Consider the following 19640-nt stretch of genomic DNA (forward strand, 5'->3'; position numbering starts at 1 on the left):
CCACTTACCTACCATGTGGCTGTGTGGGGGTATTTAACGGCTCTAAGCTTATTTCCCTAAGTTTTAAAATGGGAGTTGAATAGTCCTTTCCTCTTAGCATTGCGGTACAGATTTTATGAGCTAATGAAGAAGCAATGCCAGTGACATAGTAAGTGCTTAATAAATGGCAGGAGTTTTATATTCCTGGGTATAATAATCCTCACTTCACAGACAAGGAAACGCAAAATGACCATCAGTTTGCTAAAGATCACACCATTTGTAATTAGCAGACCCTGGAATGCGGCTCAGATTCTTCCACTCTCACCCTCAGTCCCGTGTGCACTACGCCTTAGCTGAGATGTGTCATCAAGGCTGTTTTGATGCTCCCGCCTGAAAATGCTTACCCCCCAAGAATGACCCTCTTAGCCGGTTTCTCTGATGCACTCATCTTTTCCATGTCTGCTTTTGTGTCCGCAGAATATCATCAAGAAGGTGATCGGGCAGAAGTTTGTATACAAATTTGTCTCTTTCCCGGAGATACTGAAAATGGACCCTCACGCGGTGGAGATCAGCCGGGAGAGCCTCTTGCTGCAGGACAGCGAGTGCAAGGTGCCCCCTGAGGGCCGTGAGGTGCACAGACACGGCCTGTCCGCCCTCAAGAGCGCCAGCCGCAATGAGTACATCCACTCGGGCCTGTACTCATCCTTCACCATCAACTCCCTGCAGAACCCGCCCGAGCCCCTCAAGGCCATCAAGACAGAGAAGCTGGAGGAGCAGCTGGAAGACAGCCCCCCCGCGGAAGAAGTCAGGACTGTCATCAGGTTTGTGACCAACAAAACCGATAAGCACGTCAGCCGGCCCGTGGTGTCCCTGCCCTCCACGTCGGAGGCCTTCCTGGCCTCGTCCATGTCTGCCAAGATCTCCTCCTTAATGTTGCCGAACGCTGCCAGCATCTCGTCCGCCTCGCCCTCCTCATCCCGGTCCCCGTCGCTGTCCCCCAACTCGCCCCTCCCTTCCGAACACAGGAGCCTCTTCCTGGAGGCTGCCTGCCATGACTCGGATTCCCTGGAGCCCTTGAACCTGTCATCGGGCTCCAAGACCAGGTCTCCATCACTCCCCCCAAAGGCCAAAAAGCCCAAAGGCTTGGAAATCTCTGCGCCCCCACTGGTGCTTTCTGGCACCGACATCGGCTCCATCGCCCTCAACAGCCCGGCCCTCCCCTCGGGATCCCTCACCCCAGCCTTCTTCACTGCCCAGGTAAGAGCTGTAGAGTCCAGTCATCCGGGCTGCACACCGAGTCATTGGCTTAGGGAAAAGTGGGGAAGAGAGGCAACTTCTGTCTTCCCCTCAGAGGGTAATCCTTGGGCCCCTGTGCATTGTACAGGGAAATCACACCCAGACAGAGGTGGACGCAAGAGAAATTGGCTGTGGTGGGACACTTGATTGGGTTCTTTTAGAGGCCTAAAGTGATGTAAGATGGAGTATGCACATGGGACATCAAAGCAGGTCCAAACAGTGATTTCTGAGGGCAAGTTGAGCACTGCCAGTGTTAGTCCCTCTGTCCTGTCCAACTCTTTGTGACCCCGTGGACTATAGCCTACCAGGCTCCTGTCCATAGAATTCTCCAGGCAAGAAGACTGGAGTGGGTAGCCATTCCCTTCTCCAGGGGATCTTCCTGGCTCAGGGATTGAACCTGGGTCTCTTACATTGAAAGTAGATTCTTCACCCTCTGAGCCACTACACTTTTAAGTTGCTGAGCAGGCCAGTGACATTTCAGAAGGCACTGGGTTTTATGAAAATTTTATGGCAGAGTCCTCTTTGGAGGGCACTCATTTGTTTTCTGTTAATAAGAAAGTACACGCTAACCAATATGGCCATTGCAATTGTCAGTGGGGATCTGGGCTGTCCTGTAGTCCCTAAAAAGCAATGCAGAGGCCACAGCACACGATGAGAAAGAGATGCTTTAGTAAAAACAGTGCTGGTCTGAGAAAGCCCAGGTCCCTGGCACAGGGGAGGGAAGAGCAAACTCGTGAAGCAACAAAAGTCTTCAGTGTCATTAACTCTACCACGAAGGCAGCCTCTTCCTCTAAATACACTATTCAGATGTTCACTCTAGTCCAGCTGGCAAAGGCAGGGCAGGTACTGGTAAACCTACTTCTGCTTCCCCTGGAAAACTGGATGTATTTCAGTGGCAGAGGTTAAGTTCATTGGCTTCAGGGTTACAGACCTGGATTCAGTTCCTGGCGGCACTGCTGGGTAGAAATGTGACTGTGGGTACTTGCTCTCTGAGCCTGTTTCCACATCTGTGAGATGGACTGTGTGAGGATTAAATGGGATAATGGCCGTGGGAAGAGAGGTGGCTACCATTGGCGGGTTTTAGAATCATGTGACTTGGTGGCACCAGGGTGGGGACGTGCTTGAAGTGGGTAGGAGCTCTCTGTCCCCATCGCTGTGGGTGTCCTTGCTGTCACCACCATTAGTGGCAGCACAGTTGAGCATCTCATGTGTCAGGCACTGTTGTAAACACCATCCATGCAGCATCTGTTATTTATCATCACAGGCCTGTGAAGGAGATAACTGTCATTGTCCAATTTTTCCAGCAGAGGTAACGGAGGCAGAGGTCCAGTAACTCACCCAAGGTTACCCAGCTAATAGGACTTGGAGGTGAAAACTTGAACCCAGTTAGCCTGCTCCAGAATCCACGCCCTTTAAGTAAAATGCTCTCTGCACACGTGCTGGGAAAATGCCCAGCCTTCTCTGATCGTGAGATGTCTGTGGAGTCTGCGGGCAGCTGAAAGCAGCTCTTGGTCCTTTTCCTCTCTGTTGCTTCTCCAGAGTGACTGTGGCCTTCTCTGGAGTGACAGTCAGTGTGGCTTGTGAGCCTGTGGTGACAAGCATGCTGCCACGGAGGGGCTGGCCGAGGGCTTGGTGACAGGTCAGAATGAGCGCATGTGCTCTAAATGGGGCATTTCCTCACTCAGCACCACTGGCTGGGGACTAACAACCACTAAGTAAATGGCTCAGAAACAGCGGCCTCTGGCCTGGCTCAGAGAAATAACCTGAGAAGTTGAGCTCTGAGCGGACAATCTGAGAATCTCCTGCGCGGCCTCCCCTGTGTTTCCAGCTGTGAGGTGTAGGGAGGTCTAGAGCCAGGCCCAGGCCAGCTCTGATTCCAGTCTGTGCTTGCTTGAGGAGTTTGTTATCACCATCTCTGCACACATGCCAGCCCTGTAGCTGTGTCGGAGGAGAGTGGCTCAGGCTGGCCCTGTGGTTTTGGACCAGGACGTGGGGAATGGAGTCAGGCTCCATGCACTGTGGCTGAGGATGTGTGTAGCTGGGCGTGGGTGTGGGTGGGGGGACCTTGACACCTTAGCACTTTGTCACAGAAACTCCACTTTCCCCTCTGGGGTGTGCTGTGTGCAGTGTTTACACCTGTGGGCACCTCCAATCAGTCTTTCTTCATGGCTAGCTTTACAAGAGATAAAAGTGCGCTGTAATTACTTGATACCCTGAAAATGAAGTTCCCAAGAACTTACATTTATTCCAAGAAAGATTTACATTTTATTTAGTCATGTATTCCACGAATAATCCCGTCAGTTTCAGCAAGAAGCATGGCAGGAAGAAGGGGTGGGATTAAGCATGTCTTGGCATGCTTAATGGTCATGTGGTTACATTTCCCTCCCAGGGCCTTATTAAACCACAGACCTCCTGTAAGCCCAAATTCAGATTCGAAATTTCAACCTACATGATGGGCATGAAAAAATTATCCGCATTCTGCCAGTCCCCAGCATCACAGCCTCCACTCCTGAGAACACTTATGGTACTGCCCCTGGGACCTGTATGAAATGCTGTTGAGATTCCTCTTTATGAGCCTTTGAGAAACCACAATTACTAATGTAGACAGACGTGATGATCACCCAGAGGCGCCCCCAGCATGGACTGTGTGGAACTGAGAAAAATGAGAATACAAAAGCCAGCTGGGTGCCAAGGAGTAAGGCAGTTGGAGCTTGGCCATCGAGGTCCTATTGGTTTGTTGCTAGAGAAGCCAGAATGTTCTCTCTGATGGCATGAGTTACAGAAACTGATGGGAGGTGGGGGAGGAGCTGGGACCTGAGACCCTCCTAGCTCCCAGCCAGATGTCATGGAAACCTGAATGGTGCCAACTGGAACTTGTCATTTTCCGCATCATCTGTACCTGGGTGTCATCTGGCCCTCCTTTCATTTGCCTCTCCTGTCTAGCCTCTCGCTCCTCCTCTGTCAGCAATGTAGTTAGTTCAGATGAGTGGCTCATCACTTGTCCCTTCCTTTACGCTAAGACCTCTGTTCATCTCCCATGTGATGTCTAAGATGTTGAACTCAGATATGTGCGGGCACCAGGGCGTGAACTCATACCATCAGAGTCTGAGCATGCATGCCCCAGGCTGTTTTATTAGCAGCGGCTGTGGATTACCACTAATTGAGTAGAGACAGCTTGATGAGGACTGAAATGCTAAAAGCTCCTTTCTGCATGTACTGAGGGATATACAACCTTGAACCCAAATCATAAAGTGGGAATTGGGAGTAAGATGGATGCGTGCGGTGAGTGTAGACTGTGTCCTGGCTCAGCTTTGGATGGTGTCTCAATTTAGTCTCTTTTGCCATGATCACAAAAGGAAAAATGTTTTTTCCTCCCCACTACTTCATCCCACTCTGTAACACTGCCCTAGCCCAGTCTGTAGCTTCCTCCATCCTGGTCTTGCAGGAGAAGGATGTCCTTTAGAACGTTGGCAGTGGAGGATGTTGCCGATAGACTTTTGCGTGACTTGACTCTCCAGCTGGAGGTTCTTGCTTCTCCCCCAGCTGTGGGTGCCTAGGATGAACCAACCATGATAGCTGCCCCCTCTCTTTCCACCCCGGAACCCGTTTTTTCTGTAGATCCTTCACAGATTGCTGACTCCTCCCCTGTTCTGACTTTCTGTTTTTTCCTCTCTTACCATAGCTACCCTGGACCAGTAGGGTAGTCCTCTTCTTCATTTCAGCACATTCAGTGCTACAGAAACTTCTGTTTGTGACTTTACTTCTTTTTGAAAGTTGCTGAATACATGTTTTTATTTGAATTCATACAACTCTAGGAGTTTCCAGGGGTTCACTGTCACCTTTTGAGGATTTTTTTTTTTTAACCACAAAATGGCACTGTCATGGACTTCATTGGCATCCATGGGAGAGTAAGATTAGAGATGTTTGTTGCTACAACTTGCCCAACCATCAGCTAGGCTCCTGGAGATAGAGAGGTGAGCAAGAAACAGTCCCTACTCTCATAAGCTTACAGGCTGGCTGGCCAGTAGGTAAAGAAAGAGAACAATTAGTAACTTAGGGTGGTGTGAAGTTATAGAGGGCCCAGGGAACTTGTTGAGGAATTCAGAGGCCAGAAGTCCCATGAGTATGAGTTTCATGGGAGGAAGGAATTTGTTTTTATGGGAAAGAGCTGCTGAAGGTGTTAAGTCAGGGAAACAGATTCTTATGAGAATCTATCAACAAGTGATAATTGAGCATTATTTGCACATCATAGGAAGGACAAGTGCCTACTTTCATGACCTTCTGTTGTTGGACAGAGAATTTTTAGGTGTAAAAGGAATACTAAGGAAGAGGGTATTTACTTTGCTGGGGGTAGGGATGCTGCAAAGGCTTTGTGGTCATAAAAATGTGCAACAGCTTTGTGCATTAGGGGAGTAGTTCAGTAAGAGGGTGGATACATTCCAAAGGTAAAGGAAGTAGTAGGAAGAGGAGCCTGAGTGACCTGGTAAGAACTGTGCTTTAGAAATCATCCTGAAGACATGGGCAAGGGAGGGATGAGGCTGAAAGCAGTTAGATGACTGTAAAATTCCAGGTGAAAAGACAGTGAGGACCTGTGGCTGTGACAGTGGCATGGGGCCAAAGGAGATGGATCTGACAGACACAGGTGATGGGTGTGGAGGTGTTAGGGGTGAGCAGAAGTTGAGTATGAGTTTCATGGGAGGAAACAAACTCATGGGGAAAGGTTCCAAGTCCAATTTGGGCCATGTGGAGTTTGAGGACATTTGGGAAGAAACACCCAGCTACAGTTGGAGCTAAGGAGAGGGTCTGAGGTGGTTACAGGATGGTTAAAAACCATGGAAATAGATGAGATCCTTTGCGGAGTGGCTCTAGCCCAGGGGACCACGGGCTGAGGGGTCATGAAGGTTTTGGAATGATCGCTGAAGAACTACTAGGTTGGAATTGTGTAGTAGTCAGGACCCATGAAGCAGAGAAAGGGCAGGGATTCACGTTCTAGGTTACTATGGGTCTACCTAGAATTTTTTTTTTTTTTTGGCTGCATGGTATGCAGGATCTTAGTTCCCCGACCAGGGATTGAACTTTACCCCTTGAGTGGAAGTGCAGAGTCATAACCAATGGACCGCCAGGGAAGCCCGAGGTTGAACTCTTCTCTTCCCTAAAATTGTGAACAGTGTCTTAAGGTGATTGATTCTGTGGCGGTGCTCAGAACAGATTGGAAGGGAGAGACCAGAGACAGCTGGACTGGTTTAGGGGGCAGTTGCCAAATGCCAGCTAAGTTGAAGGGGGCTTGGATGCTGCAAGACTGGAAATGTGGGGATAAACAGGAGAGTCAGTTCAAGGAAGGATCTCCAGGCTATGCCCAGAGGTTGTGGCGAGGAGATGGGGAAGGCACCTGCATCTCAAGGCCTGGGATGCGGGGGTGCAGACGGGCTGTGGTACAGGGGCAGTGTCACTGCTTCTCTGGCACCTGATACATACTATATACTCCATCAGTATTTGCTGAGTGGTAGATATATGGTGGTACTGTTGATAGAAACCGAGTCATAAACACTGGATTTGGCAAGGTGGTGAGTTTGTGCCATCTGGCTGAAGGGAAAACAGAAGTCTCTTTTCAGGAGACGGAATCTTGGTGGTCAGAGGGCACTCGGAAGGGGCTTGTCTGGACAACATTGGCTCACTCAGTTGAGCGCAGATGTGCGGGCTTCCTAGAAGACTCAGTATGCAATGAAGAACCGAGTGGGGAGGATGACATGAGGCACCGACAGGACGGTGTTTCCCCTTGAAAAATAAACACCCGTGGCCCTTGGGTCCAGGAGCATCTCCTTTCTTGCAGGTGACAGGGTCAGGAAGTTCCTGTCTGCCACTCAGAAGACCCCATTTGCTAAGACATTCTTTAGGGAAGGAAGAGGAAGCACGCATTTTGCTGGTAGCTTCTTTCTTTAGCCTCTGTCTAGGACTCAAGGAGCTTCTGGAGACAGGCTCTGAAAGCTCACACGGTGAGAGAGAACTCATGCCAGGCTTCATAGAAATTTTCCCTAAAAGAGTAACCAACTAGATTTTCCCCTATGGCCATAGAATCTTCAGCCAGAACAGGGATGGGAGGGAGAGGAGCGAATGAAGTCATTTTACGGTATTTATTTGCATATATTATAGAAGACATTTCAAATATATTAAATAGGAGAAACAGAAGGTTACTATATTCTGAGTACATCCTGTATCCCTTAGAAACAAATGTGCAAACATCTCCAATCCAGACATGGGTATGACATTTAGACTACGAAAATATATTCTATACCTCATACTGCTCAGAAGGTTAAAAAGGAGTGGCTGTGTATTTATGGCTGTGGATGAGAGAGAAAGCTGTTTTGTAGTTTAAAGGAGTCACTGTCTCTTTAGAGCTGTGACTTTCATTGGTAGGTAAGCTAGGAGGCCCTGAACACGCTGGTTAAATGTTAATGTGGCATGCTGAGGTTGGAACCTGGCCTGAGTGACGTGCAAATATTAGTCCTCAGATCGGATGAGCTACAGACCTGACCCTAACACAACTGAGAGGAGTCCTAGGGTCCTGGCTGCCTGGGTTGGTTTGTCTGTTCCAGTTCTTTATACAGTTGAGTATTTCTCCCATGGCTGGGTTTTAATACAGTCAGTCAGATACACTTAATTACTGATAGCAGTCTTGGAATATTTACTGAGCATTTCTAATCTGCCAGCTTTACACAGATCATTTACTCTTCCTGATGATCCTATAATGTAAGACATGTAGGCATTTTTCTCCCTGTTTTATAGATTAGGAAACCAAGGCAGAGAGTGGTTGTTACCTAACTCATAAGTAGTTGTTCTGAGGTTGGAACCCTAGTAGAGCCCAGGCAGAACTGCCAAGTCTGAACCGTTAGGCCAGATGGCCTGGCCTGTCTATGAAACTACCTTGGATTAGAACAAATGGGAAATTTACCCAAAACATGTATTTTGGGTAACTTCGTAGGTCATTCAATATGTAGGAAATACTGTGGAACCAAAACTCAAATTATTTGAGTCTTTTTCAGCAGCTCCATTTTGAGAACCTTTGGATGTTTATCTCCTTTCTGCAGAACAGAGCAGACCTTTCCATTTAGGTTTAAGCCAAACGTTCTGGATAATTAACAAAGCTGCTGAGGCCAATTCCAGGGGAAAAAAAACCACTTTCGCATGCAGCATGATGCAATGTGAAATGCTGGTGCCCTCGCCGCCCTTCTTACACAGAGCACCTTATTGACATCACAAAGGTACAGAGGGGCTTCTCCTCGTCCCTAAGATGCACAGCCAGCCTGGACAAGGAGCTTGTCCCTGCTGAGAATAAACACCGGGCAAGAGTGGGTTGTTCCTTCTGCACTCTAGCCGGCTTGAAGACCAGGACTCCTGCTGTGAGTATGCAAGCAAATGCCATCCTTGGCACTCTCCCAGGAAACCCAGCGTTTTGGCTTTACATCCTATCTGACAAGAACGGATTTTGTTTCCCTCTGAGCCATTCCTGGGGAGATGAATTCTCATTAGTCCCATATCCCAAGTAAAATCTGGTAAACTCAGTTCAGAGCTTTTCATGAAGCTGCTACAGGTTATTTTAGCAGCAGATCCTAAAGTATTTAAAGGGTTGTTGATAGGGAAAGTGAAGCTTGGGAGGCCCTTTAAAAATGTGTGCATGTAGCCCAAGTAATGGATGTCCACTGTAGAAAAATTAATATAGAGAAGGGAAAATAAAGCCCTCTCACGAGATGCCCTTTGCTTGTGTATTGTGTTCACGTGTGCTCAGTCATGTTTTGACTCTTTGTGACCCCATGGACTGCAGCCCACCAGGCTCCTCTGTCCATGGGATTCTCCAGGCAAGAATACTGGAGTGGGGTGCCATTTCCTCCTCCAGGGGATCTTCCCGACCCAGGGATCAAATCTGCATCTCCTGTGTCTCCTACATTGGCAGGTGGAGTATTTACTGCTAGTGCCACCAATCTTGTTTAATGTGTGAGGGGGAGCAAACTGAAGAAAGAAGCTGGACAAAAGTTGTTACAAACTTGAGTTTTCTACTAGAATGGTTATGGAAGGTAACTTTTCCATTCTTAATACAAATTGCTCATACAATTAGCACTGAAGGAAATTAAACTGCACATCCCCGCAGAAATAACGTCAGATTTTCCTAAAATGATGAGGCTGGTTTGTGGCTGGTGCCCGTGGCCACACTGTTGACCACAGCGGGAACCAGCGATACAGGTATCAATCCTGTGTGTGCTTTCTTTCCCAGACACCGAATGGACTGCTTCTGACCCCGAGTCCACTGCTGTCCAGCATACATTTCTGGAGCAGCCTTAGTCCAGTTGCTCCATTGAGTCCTGCCCGGCTGCAAGGGCCAAGCACGCTGTTTCAGGTGAGCATTTAGAAATGAACTTGTACATGTGCAACTTTTAAGGGATATGTTTCCTTGATAAATCCTGCAAGGTAACATTTTCTCTAAATGTAGGGCAGAACTCACTGTGTAAGTTTCCAAAAAGAATGTATGGTAATGTGGCTGCAAAAGGCACCTTCAGAGGCCGGTACTTTCATTGAGGTGGCGTGCACATGTCAGCTATCCATAAATGGAACAATAAGTTATCCAATTGTTCCATTTATTTTCACTATGAAAACTGGAAATTTATGAGGAGAAAAATTTTAATGGTATTTTATAAAATCTCTTAAGACTTTAACATACTAACCTATTAGTATAGTAACCACAAAGAATAAAGATAAAAATAGTGAACTCTACATTGTAATAATAGCAAAGTTACCTGCATAATTCTATGAGTCAGAGTCAAGGTTTCCTTGTTCTCTAATAGAAAAAAGCATCATCCAGGGATCTGATAAAAAATGAATTAAGTCTAGCTGTTTGTCTTATAAAGTTCCCTGTACTAGGTAAGCGTATTCATTAGTCATCTCCATACTAGAAACCTGCAGTAGCATCACTTGCTATCATGTGGAAACTGGTATTTCCCCTTGGAGACCCAAAGATTATGACTCACCGACCAAGATGTTACTGTCTGAACATGTGAGTGTAGAAAGGATCCCAGGGACAGGAATGAGGCAAAACTGGATAAAATGCACACACCTTCTGTTCCTGAGTCTGACCTTGTCTGTCTCGTTCACCTTGCCTCTCACCTCTGCCCAGCTGACCTCAAGCTGTCGCTCTTTGGTTTGCACTGCGTCCAGCACTGACCACTTTGTACCGCCTGTTTATCTGACAATCTCCCCACTAGACAGTGGGCCCGCAAGAAGCCAGAACTGCATCGTTTGCTGTGGCGTGTGCCTGGCATCTAGCACGCTGCTCGGTCCACAGCATGTTCAGCAGTTACCACTGACTGACTAAAGGAAGGGACGCCTCAGAATTCACCAAGAGATATCTAAGAAAGCTGTGCTAATAAGATCACATCTCCAGTGCTTTTCTTTATTGTTCATTTGTTTGTCAAGGTTAATAGTCACCTCTGTGCCAGGGACTATACATGCTGGTATTTAGGGTCTCATTGGGAGAAGGGTAGAGCTAGAGAAGTTCTGGTTACTGTCTTGCTTCTCTGGTTTCCTAGTAGGGATGAGGTAGGGTGTCATGATGTAACTATACTTGAGTTATCAGGTTTCTCTTCCTGGCCTTCCTTCTCATTACAAGAAACTGAGATATGGTCGTGCACAGCCAATGTGTTGATTCTTAGCCATTTTAACTCAGGCAAAGAAACAAAAACTAGCGATAGCAAAAGCCAGTGAGCAAATGCAGAATTAGGCAAGTTTTAGATTGGTGATTTTTTGGTGGTGAAGCTAAAAGACCTTATTTCCTGGAAGTGTCCAGATGGGAGCAGCAGAGAGTTCTTGAGTAGAGCAGACAGGATCGTGTGCGTAGTCAGTCAGCTCCACAGCGGGCACTGGGGCCTGTAATTCTACCCTAATCCTGGAATCTAACACAAAGCCTCTCTAGGTTTCCTGAGATATATGTGAATAATGAATGGACTCTCACTTCCCTCCTTGCTGAAAATCCTACCACCTGACTGTGCAAGGCTTGGTGATTTCCCAAGGAAGCCCTCCAGAACTAATGGTCCAGAATTCTTGGAGATTTCTAGCCCACTACTCCCTAGTAGAGTCGGACACGACTGAGCGACCTCACTCACTCACTCCCAACAGTTAACAGTAATTCATCTCCCCAATGATTCTACACATTAAAAGGTATCAGGAGCTCTGGGAATTGGCCAAGATATGTATCCCTTCAGTCACTACCGTAGACTGTACTGTAGACAGTACTGTACTGTAGACCCATGGTTCTCAAGTTAACACATGGCAGACTCAGCCAGAGGGTGGGTGTGTTAAAATGCACCTGGCTGGGTCCCTCCCTCCCCCAGAGTCTCTGATTCAGAAGCTCTGGGATGGGGCCTGATAATAACATTCTTTAATATATTCCTAGAGATGCTGCTGCTCCAGAAACCCCACTCACAACCACTGCTGACCAGTGGCTCCTGATTTACATTTAGAATTCTGCAGAAGAAAACCTGCACTTAACGGCTACCTGCTCAGAACTGTGATTTCACAAACTGGGCCAGTCCTCTCTCCTGGAGCCATTCAGAACACAACCCTGAATGGGAAAATGTAACCAGGTGTGGATGGCTGACAGGTTGCATGGCCTTGGGCCCTCTTTTTGGGGTTGGGGTCTGTGGGACTAAAGAAAACTAACTTTGTACCTTTTAGAGTATTACTTCTCTTCCTGTGTATGATAAGAGGACTGAGCTGGTGAAAGATGAAATTTGCAGTTTTGAAAATGGTTAAAATATGGCAAGAATCATTTTTTTTAATTAGACATTTCAAATGACTTTCAAATTTAGATTACTATCAACAGTACTGCTTTTTTTTTTTAACAGTACTGCTTTTTAAACTAATGAAAGTAACTTTAAAAATAACAAGCCTCTTTCACATATGCTATGTGAATGTGTTGGAGAAAGAAAAAAAATTAGACTTGGCCTATAATGATGCTGGCAAATTTCCTGTTATGATTAGAAAAATGGAATCCTTACGGTAGCAGTTGATAAGCTGAGGAGGAGTTCTGGCACTAAGGGTCTCTTGCTATTATTAGTAAGTGATAGCAGATACTGAGAATTTCAAGGGAAGGAGAGGGGAGATACAAGCCTTTCTAGAAGAGGTATGCTTTGTAATTGAGACACATAAAGAGAGAGATGCCAAAGACACTGTACTAAATCTAAATATACACCTTGGTTTATAAAGTGAGATGGGTTCCCAGTTGGACTGTTTAGTATTTTAAGCTTGTCTTTAGGATGTCTGTTCCGCTTTTGAAACGGATTTTGATCATATCTGGAATATACCTAGTAGGTACAGATACAAGGTAATTTTCAACTGAGAAAGTTTTCCGTAATTTTTAACTCAACAAATCTAACCCAGAAAATACATGTAAAGCTCTGAGACAGGGACTGTGGGGATATACAACACGTGAATACCAGGTGTGTAAACACAGTGCTCCAGGAACCCAACAAGAGTTGCTCTTTCCAGCTGGGGCCTGAACAGAGGCCCCAAGGCAGAAGGGACATCTGAGCTGGGAAGATGGGAGAGGATCACGGCAGAGTGAAGTACATTCTAAATGAACAGATATGCATCATTTGGATATGAAAATAGTCTGTTCTGGAAGGGACCTGGGTGATTGATAGACTGCTTGGGAAAGCAGCAATGGGGCTTGGATAGTATACTAAAGAGTTGTTAAGTGAAAACCATGGGAGGCCTTTTAAAGCTGGAGATAATGTAAGATCTCTATTTTAGAAAGGTATCACTGGTATCGTGATGTGGAGAGAGGACAGAAGGCAGAAAGAGTAAGGGGCAGGAATACATAGATTTACACTACTCCAAATTCTGAGGGGATAACCACCTTTTACATAAGAGTGAAAAAGACATTCCAGAGGTAAAATTGAGAGGATGACTTTTAGATGGGTATAAGGAGTAATTAGTGAAAAATCAGGAAGAGGCAAGCATTACTAAGTGATTAAAAGACTGGGAATGCTATTGATAACAATAACTACAATTCTTTGAGGGCTATCATATGTCAGACATTGTTCTAAAGCACTTTTCATGGCTCCTTATTTAATAGTCTCAACAGCTCTATTTGAAAAGATGACCAATTTTACAAGAAAAAGAAAAAAAGAAACTAAGGCCCAGAGATGTTGCTCAATTTGCCCAAGATCCCATGTTAACAAGTGGTAGCTTGTTTAGTGTCGTGCTCCTTACCACCATTCTTACTGACTTTAGAGTGAATGGGGAAGAGGTACTGGGGCTATCTAACTGACATCAAGAAATGTTTGTTGAGTACAGTACAGGAGAAAGGAAGGCTGAGGACAAAAGTTGGGGAATGCTGTTTAAGAAAAGGGACTGCTTGTGGATGATGGGAGGGGAGGGGGGCAATAAAGAGGAGTATGAAACATGTCAGAAAGGTCAGGCTAACCAAGAGAAACTATGACACTTGGGTGTATAGCAATAAAGAGGACAGGAGTCAGTTACAAAACCAAAACTTGAAAACACCAGTAAGATGAACACCTACTAAAATGAGAGAAGATGTCAACAGACCACAAGAATGAGAATTCAAAGCCTGCTCTCCTTCCAGTGTCTACTCTTAATCAACGGGAATAGTGGTCAGGAGCACACCTTGAATAAAAAGTAAAGTATAAGCTAAATGTAAACAGACTTGATAACCCCAGATGAAATGGATAAAATTCTGTATAACGTTAAAATTCAACATGTCAGGAAAGAAGACCTTGATTATAACCATTACAGAAATAGTAATTAATAGCACCACCCCCTTGCCACTGACATTAAAATAAGTTGGGCAGTTGGGTACAGAAAGCACAGTATATAGACTAAGTAAGAATTAAACTAGAAGACAGCCCAAGAGATCACTGTGACTCATCTTGTCCTCAACAAGGAAAACTTAGTTTTCAACAATCGTGTTTTAGAAGGAGGTCTTTAAGTATTTTGTGTTCAGTTGAGAGTATAGCTGCTATACTTCAGACATGAAAGACATCAAAGCATATACGTTTGTCCCATCTTAGCAACAAGACAAATTTTGGCACTTACGGGTTATCTTTTTGGTTTGGTATTATCATTTTAACTAGAATATTTTTACAGATATTGTTTTCTAAATCTCTTAAGATAAAAACATTCCTCATTTTTAACAGTTACTGAGAAACATCAGGGGTACTCTGGAAAACATAGTTTCAAAATACAATATGAGAAATTACTGATTCATATACAAAGAGTTTCCCAGTTTCCAAAATTGATTTTTCTTAATATGTAAAGCAAATAATCATTCTGAATAGGCTGGAATCTTCTAGAAACACTATTAGAACATGCTTTAGCAACATATAAAGTATGTATTTTTTTCTAGTAGCCTCTGCACTTAAAATAATTTGGGATATTTTCTAAGCCTTAGCCTCTGCTGTACATAATCTTGATTTCATTGTCATCTTCCAATTACTCATTCTGTGAAATAATTGGCAACATGGACTTTCACAGTGGTCCAGGCATTAAGAACACGCCTGCCAATGTGGGGAACATGGGTTCAATTCCTGGTCCAGGAAGATTCCACATGCCTTAGGGCAAATAAGCTTGTGCGCGGCAACTACTGAGACCTACACGCTTAAAGCCTGAGCTCCGCACCAAGAGAAGCCACTGCAATGAGAAGCCCACACACCACAACAAAGAGCCAGAGCAGCCACAAATAAATGAAGTATTTTTAAAAAATTGGCAACTGACCTCTATCAGTCACAGAGGTGATGAGAGAACTGGTGCACTGTCTAGGAATGTTAAAAACTCCGGTCTTCCCAATGGATTTGCAATAACTATTGTAAACATCTTTTGCCCCTACAGTTCCCAACACTGCTTAATGGCCACATGCCAGTGCCAATCCCCAGTCTGGACAGAGCTGCTTCTCCAGTACTGCTTTCTTCGAACTCTCAGAAATCCTGATGACATCTGGCCACAATTTAAAGACTCATTAACTGATAAAACAATTTGTCCCCATGGGCTAGTTTACCTGTGTCGTGAGAAGGATGTTGTGAAACCTGTCTGTTCATTTGGTTTGCACTTTTCATAACATGGATGGTCTAGATTTGTGTTAGCATTTTAAAAACTTTTTTATATTCAAGTATATATGAAAATCTGTTTTGCATTAAGTGAATTTTAATGTTTTTGTTTTTATATCTTCTTAGCTCTTAAGTGTTGAACACTGTTGACAGTGAAGAACTTTTCTAAATGGTTTTCAATGAAATAAGGATGTGAAGCTTTCTTCCTTTTTAATTCTGCAAATGCTGAACTGTGCTTATATACACTATAACCAGCTGTGCCTTCCTTTGCATTTAGTTTATTGTAAATTATCTATATATATTTTTAGTATTAAGAGAAAATGTTTGAAAGACAAAAATTAGTATCAAACAACTCTCTAGTAGAATTTCATTATTTTTCACAAGTAGGCAATATGAAAGCATTCATTACTTTTCTTTTTGGCTTTCAACTGTATGAGAATTGCCTTAGAACCTCTTTTGAACTGAAATTCAGTGAATATAATATCCAAGTAATGTTTTTATAAAAAACAACTAAGCCATATTTAGACAATAAAATTTCATGAAAATGTTCTAAAGTGCATTTTTTGAAAAATGAACCTTGAAAGGCTAGCCTCCTGTTTACAATCTTTGAGACTCCTTCCACACAAAAGCCTGAGATGGAAAAACTATATCAAGTTCACTCAGTCTATGCCCCTGGAATATTTCCTAGGTTAGCACATTCTTATTTAAAAAAATTAACCTGGTTCTTCCCACTTTCCATTGAGAATCATACCTCTCTGATGCATTTACTGTATCTAAGTTAGGGTTTCTCTGAACCCCAGAAACTATAATTAACATTTAAAAATCCTATGCTTTGGAAAAGGTTCACAGACTGGTGATGAATACATATAACAAAGAAAACATTTTGTAATACCAGGTATCTTCATGTGTATGGGTAAAGCCTTGGTTGTGGAAATTGAGGTGCAGGATACACTGCTTTATGTATTACTGTTTATGGTGAGAATGAAGGAAAATTGATTAAAAAAATATAAAATTCTTCAGGAACCTTATCATTGTGGAACTGAACTTATGTAACAATCTGCAGTACTAAGCAGTGAATCCTTTTGTGTAGTATAGTTTAGAACAGTGATAATAGAAACACTTTCTGTTCCTTCAGAAAAATCAGCAGGCACTAGTTTAAGGTGCCCATCTGTATATGAAGTAGTAAAGTTCTAATGTAAGATTCAAGAACTGGAAGGTGCCCAGTGCATTCAACTCAATAAAATTACCATCCTTAACTATAACAGAAACCAATTTGAAATGTGGCTAAATAATTCATTGATCCAAATGAGGCATTGAATGGCAGGGATTATGAGAAAGGGTAAAAAACAAAGGTTGTAAAAACAAACATTTGAGTTTTCAAGAAATCTAAAATTTTGTTGTGATACTTTTAATGCTTGAGATGTTCAACTGGAATTGAGCTTAAGATTTTCAATTGGAATTTTATTTGGTGATGTAAGCCCTCACATGGGGGAAAAATCCAAACTCTAATATCCATCTTTGAATATAAAGTAATGGGCCTGGTTCCACAATCTGCAAGGAGACACTACTGTCACTACCCACAGGCTAAGGATAATTCTGTACTAAAAGAGCTAGTCCAGGGGACTGGTGTTTACCAAACATAAAATGTTAGAAGAGGCCTTTGAGATACATCCAACCACCATTTCCAGGTAAGGACAACTGCACAGAAGTGGGAATGCCTGAAGCTACATAGCTCATTGAAGGCAGAACAATGATTGGTGCTCAGTCCAGTTCTACTTCCCCGTGCCTAGCTATAGGTAACTACTGGTCCAAAACTGCATGTTAGGAAGGAAAAAAACAAAAGAGCATTAAAAACAAACAAAAAACTTGTCAGGTAAGAGCAAACCTCAAATGCAAGATTCTTACAGAGAAACTAAGTCAATGTGCAAAAACCTCAGCCTGGTATTCCCTTCCTCCAAATGCTGATGAACATACACTCTAGCTCCATTCATTAGACATGGAAAAAGCACAGCATTTTTTGATGCACCAAAAAAACTCACATGACACAAATAGAGAACTGGAGGTGTTGAAGTATGTAATCCTTATTGCTCTGCCTCATTCTGTGTGTGTGTGTGTTGGATTTGTCTTTTTTAAACAATTATTTTAGTCAAAAAATAGGCTTCAAAGAACATAATAACTTTGTTTTCCCTTTTTATATGTTTGCTTGATCAGTGTTAAAATGCTATGGTAAAGTTTATAGAACTATAACCTAACTGTTGGTCTCTTTTGTACACATCTTTTCTATGACTGCAAATCTTCACTCAGTTTTCATATATGTATCATTTTTACTGTTATATTATTTTTGTTCAATAAATACTTTGTGATAAAAGGTGTGAAGAGGCAAGTGGGTTGTATTACTTCCATTTACTTGGGATGATTCAAATCATCCCATTCAAATTGCTATTCTATGGGTATAAGTTGGAAAAAGAATTGTTATTTAAATAGCTTAAATATTGCACATTGAAACACTATGTATATATAAATCTTATTTAAACAGGTATTTAAGGAAACAAATATACTTATTGACACTGAGTTGGGTAGAAGGGAATGGATTTGAAAACTGGTCCTCTGATCACTTAAATCTGAAGTTCTGTCATTCTGCATTGAGGTAGGGAAGTAATGAGGAGATGAAAACTTCATAACCATTTACTCTTTTAGCTGCGATTAATATCAAGAAATTAAAGCCATCCCATGGTCATGGATTAGAACACTTAATAATTTTGTTAAGATCACAGTACTACCCAAAGTGACCTATGGATTCAATAAATTCATCACAATCCCAAAAATTTCATCCTAAAATTTATATGGAATTTCAAGGAACCTAAAATATACAAAACAATCTTGAAAAAGAAAAACAGAAGTGGAGGACTCACACTTGAGGGCAAAACTTATAAAGCTACAATTAATTAAAACACTATGGTACTGGTAGAAGGACAGATATGTAGACCGAGAGCAGAATTAAGAACCTCCAAATAAACCCTCATTTCTATGATCAATTGATTTTCAGCAAGGGTGCTAAGGGGGAAAAGGTCAGGTCTTTCAACAAACAGGTCTAGGAAAACTAGATACTCACATGCAAAAGAATGAGGTTTGCCCCTCACTTTACACCACAAACATTAATTCAAAACTGATCAAGGTCTTAAATGTAAGCACTAAACTATAAAACTCTTAAAACGAGGGAAAATATTCATCATCTTGGATTTAGCTGCTGCTGCTGCTAAGTCACTTCAGTCGTGTCCGACTCTGTGCGACCCCACAGAGGGCAGCCCACCAGGCTCCCCCATCCCTGGGATTCTCCAGGCAAGAACACTGGAGTGGGTTGCCACTTCCTTCTCCAGTGGATGAAAGTGAAAAGTGAAAGTGAAGTCGCTCAGTCGTGTCCAACTCTTATCGACCCCACGGACTGCAGCCTACCAGGCTCCTCCATCCGTGGGATTTTCCAGGCAAGAGTACTGGAGTGGAGTGGGGTGCCATTGCCTTCTCCGCGGATTTAGCTAAAGCAACTTAAATATGCAACCAAGAGCAAAGGCAACATAAGAAGAAATAAACTGGACTTCATGAAAATAAAAAACTTTTGTTTATCAACAGGACACCATAAAGTAAGTGAGCACAACCCACAGAAAAAAATAATTAGAAATCACATATGTCATGACCTTCTAGCCTATATAAAGAACTACAACTCAACAACAAAAAGACATACAACCAAACTTTTTAAAAGACAAAGGACTTGAATATACGTTTCTCTAAGCAGATATTGGTCGGTAACACGTGAAAAGGTGTTAGGGAAGTCAAGTCCTTAGGGAAATCAAAACCACAAAGAGACGCCGCTTCAAAGCTATTAGAATGAATATAATGGGAAAAAAGAAGCAAGGATGAGGAGAAACTGGACATCATGCACTACTACTGAAAAATGTAAAATGGTGTGGGTACTGTAGAAAACAGTTTGGTGGTTTCTGAAAAAGTTAAGGATTGAATTACCAACTGACCCAACAATTCTACTCCTGGTATATGAACCCAAAGAATTTGAAAAGAAAGGCTCAAACAGATGCTTGTATACCAATGTTCATAGCAACATTATTCACAACAGCCAAAAATGGAAAAAAAAAAAAACCCATGTCTATCAACAGATGAATGGATAAGCAAATTATCCATATTTTGCTTGGGTATAGAGATAAAATGGATAAGCAAATGTTGTATAGTCATGTAGCAATGTTACTC

The 19640-nt window shown here is 43.2% G+C and overlaps 1 protein-coding gene across 4 annotated transcripts in view; it reads left to right on the forward strand.

Moving 5' to 3' along the window:
- The window catches only part of ELK3 (ETS transcription factor ELK3), a 69099-nt gene extending 51348 nt beyond the window's left edge, over positions 1–17751 (forward strand). For 2 of the 4 annotated variants that reach the window (XM_069585105.1, XM_069585109.1), the window contains exons 3-5: positions 457–1236; positions 9542–9664; positions 15169–17751. In XM_069585105.1, coding sequence (XP_069441206.1) covers positions 457–1236; positions 9542–9664; positions 15169–15267 — 1002 coding nt within the window. In that variant the 3' untranslated portion in view covers positions 15268–17751. The remainder of the gene's footprint in view (positions 1–456; positions 1237–9541; positions 9665–15168) is intronic. The other 2 variants (XM_069585108.1, XM_069585107.1) reach the window with 1 other exon arrangement.
- The last annotated feature ends 1889 nt before the right edge of the window (positions 17752–19640 follow it).

Source organism: Ovis canadensis, chromosome 3 (assembly GCF_042477335.2).
Source record: "Ovis canadensis isolate MfBH-ARS-UI-01 breed Bighorn chromosome 3, ARS-UI_OviCan_v2, whole genome shotgun sequence".
Lineage (NCBI taxonomy): Eukaryota > Metazoa > Chordata > Mammalia > Artiodactyla > Bovidae > Ovis > Ovis canadensis.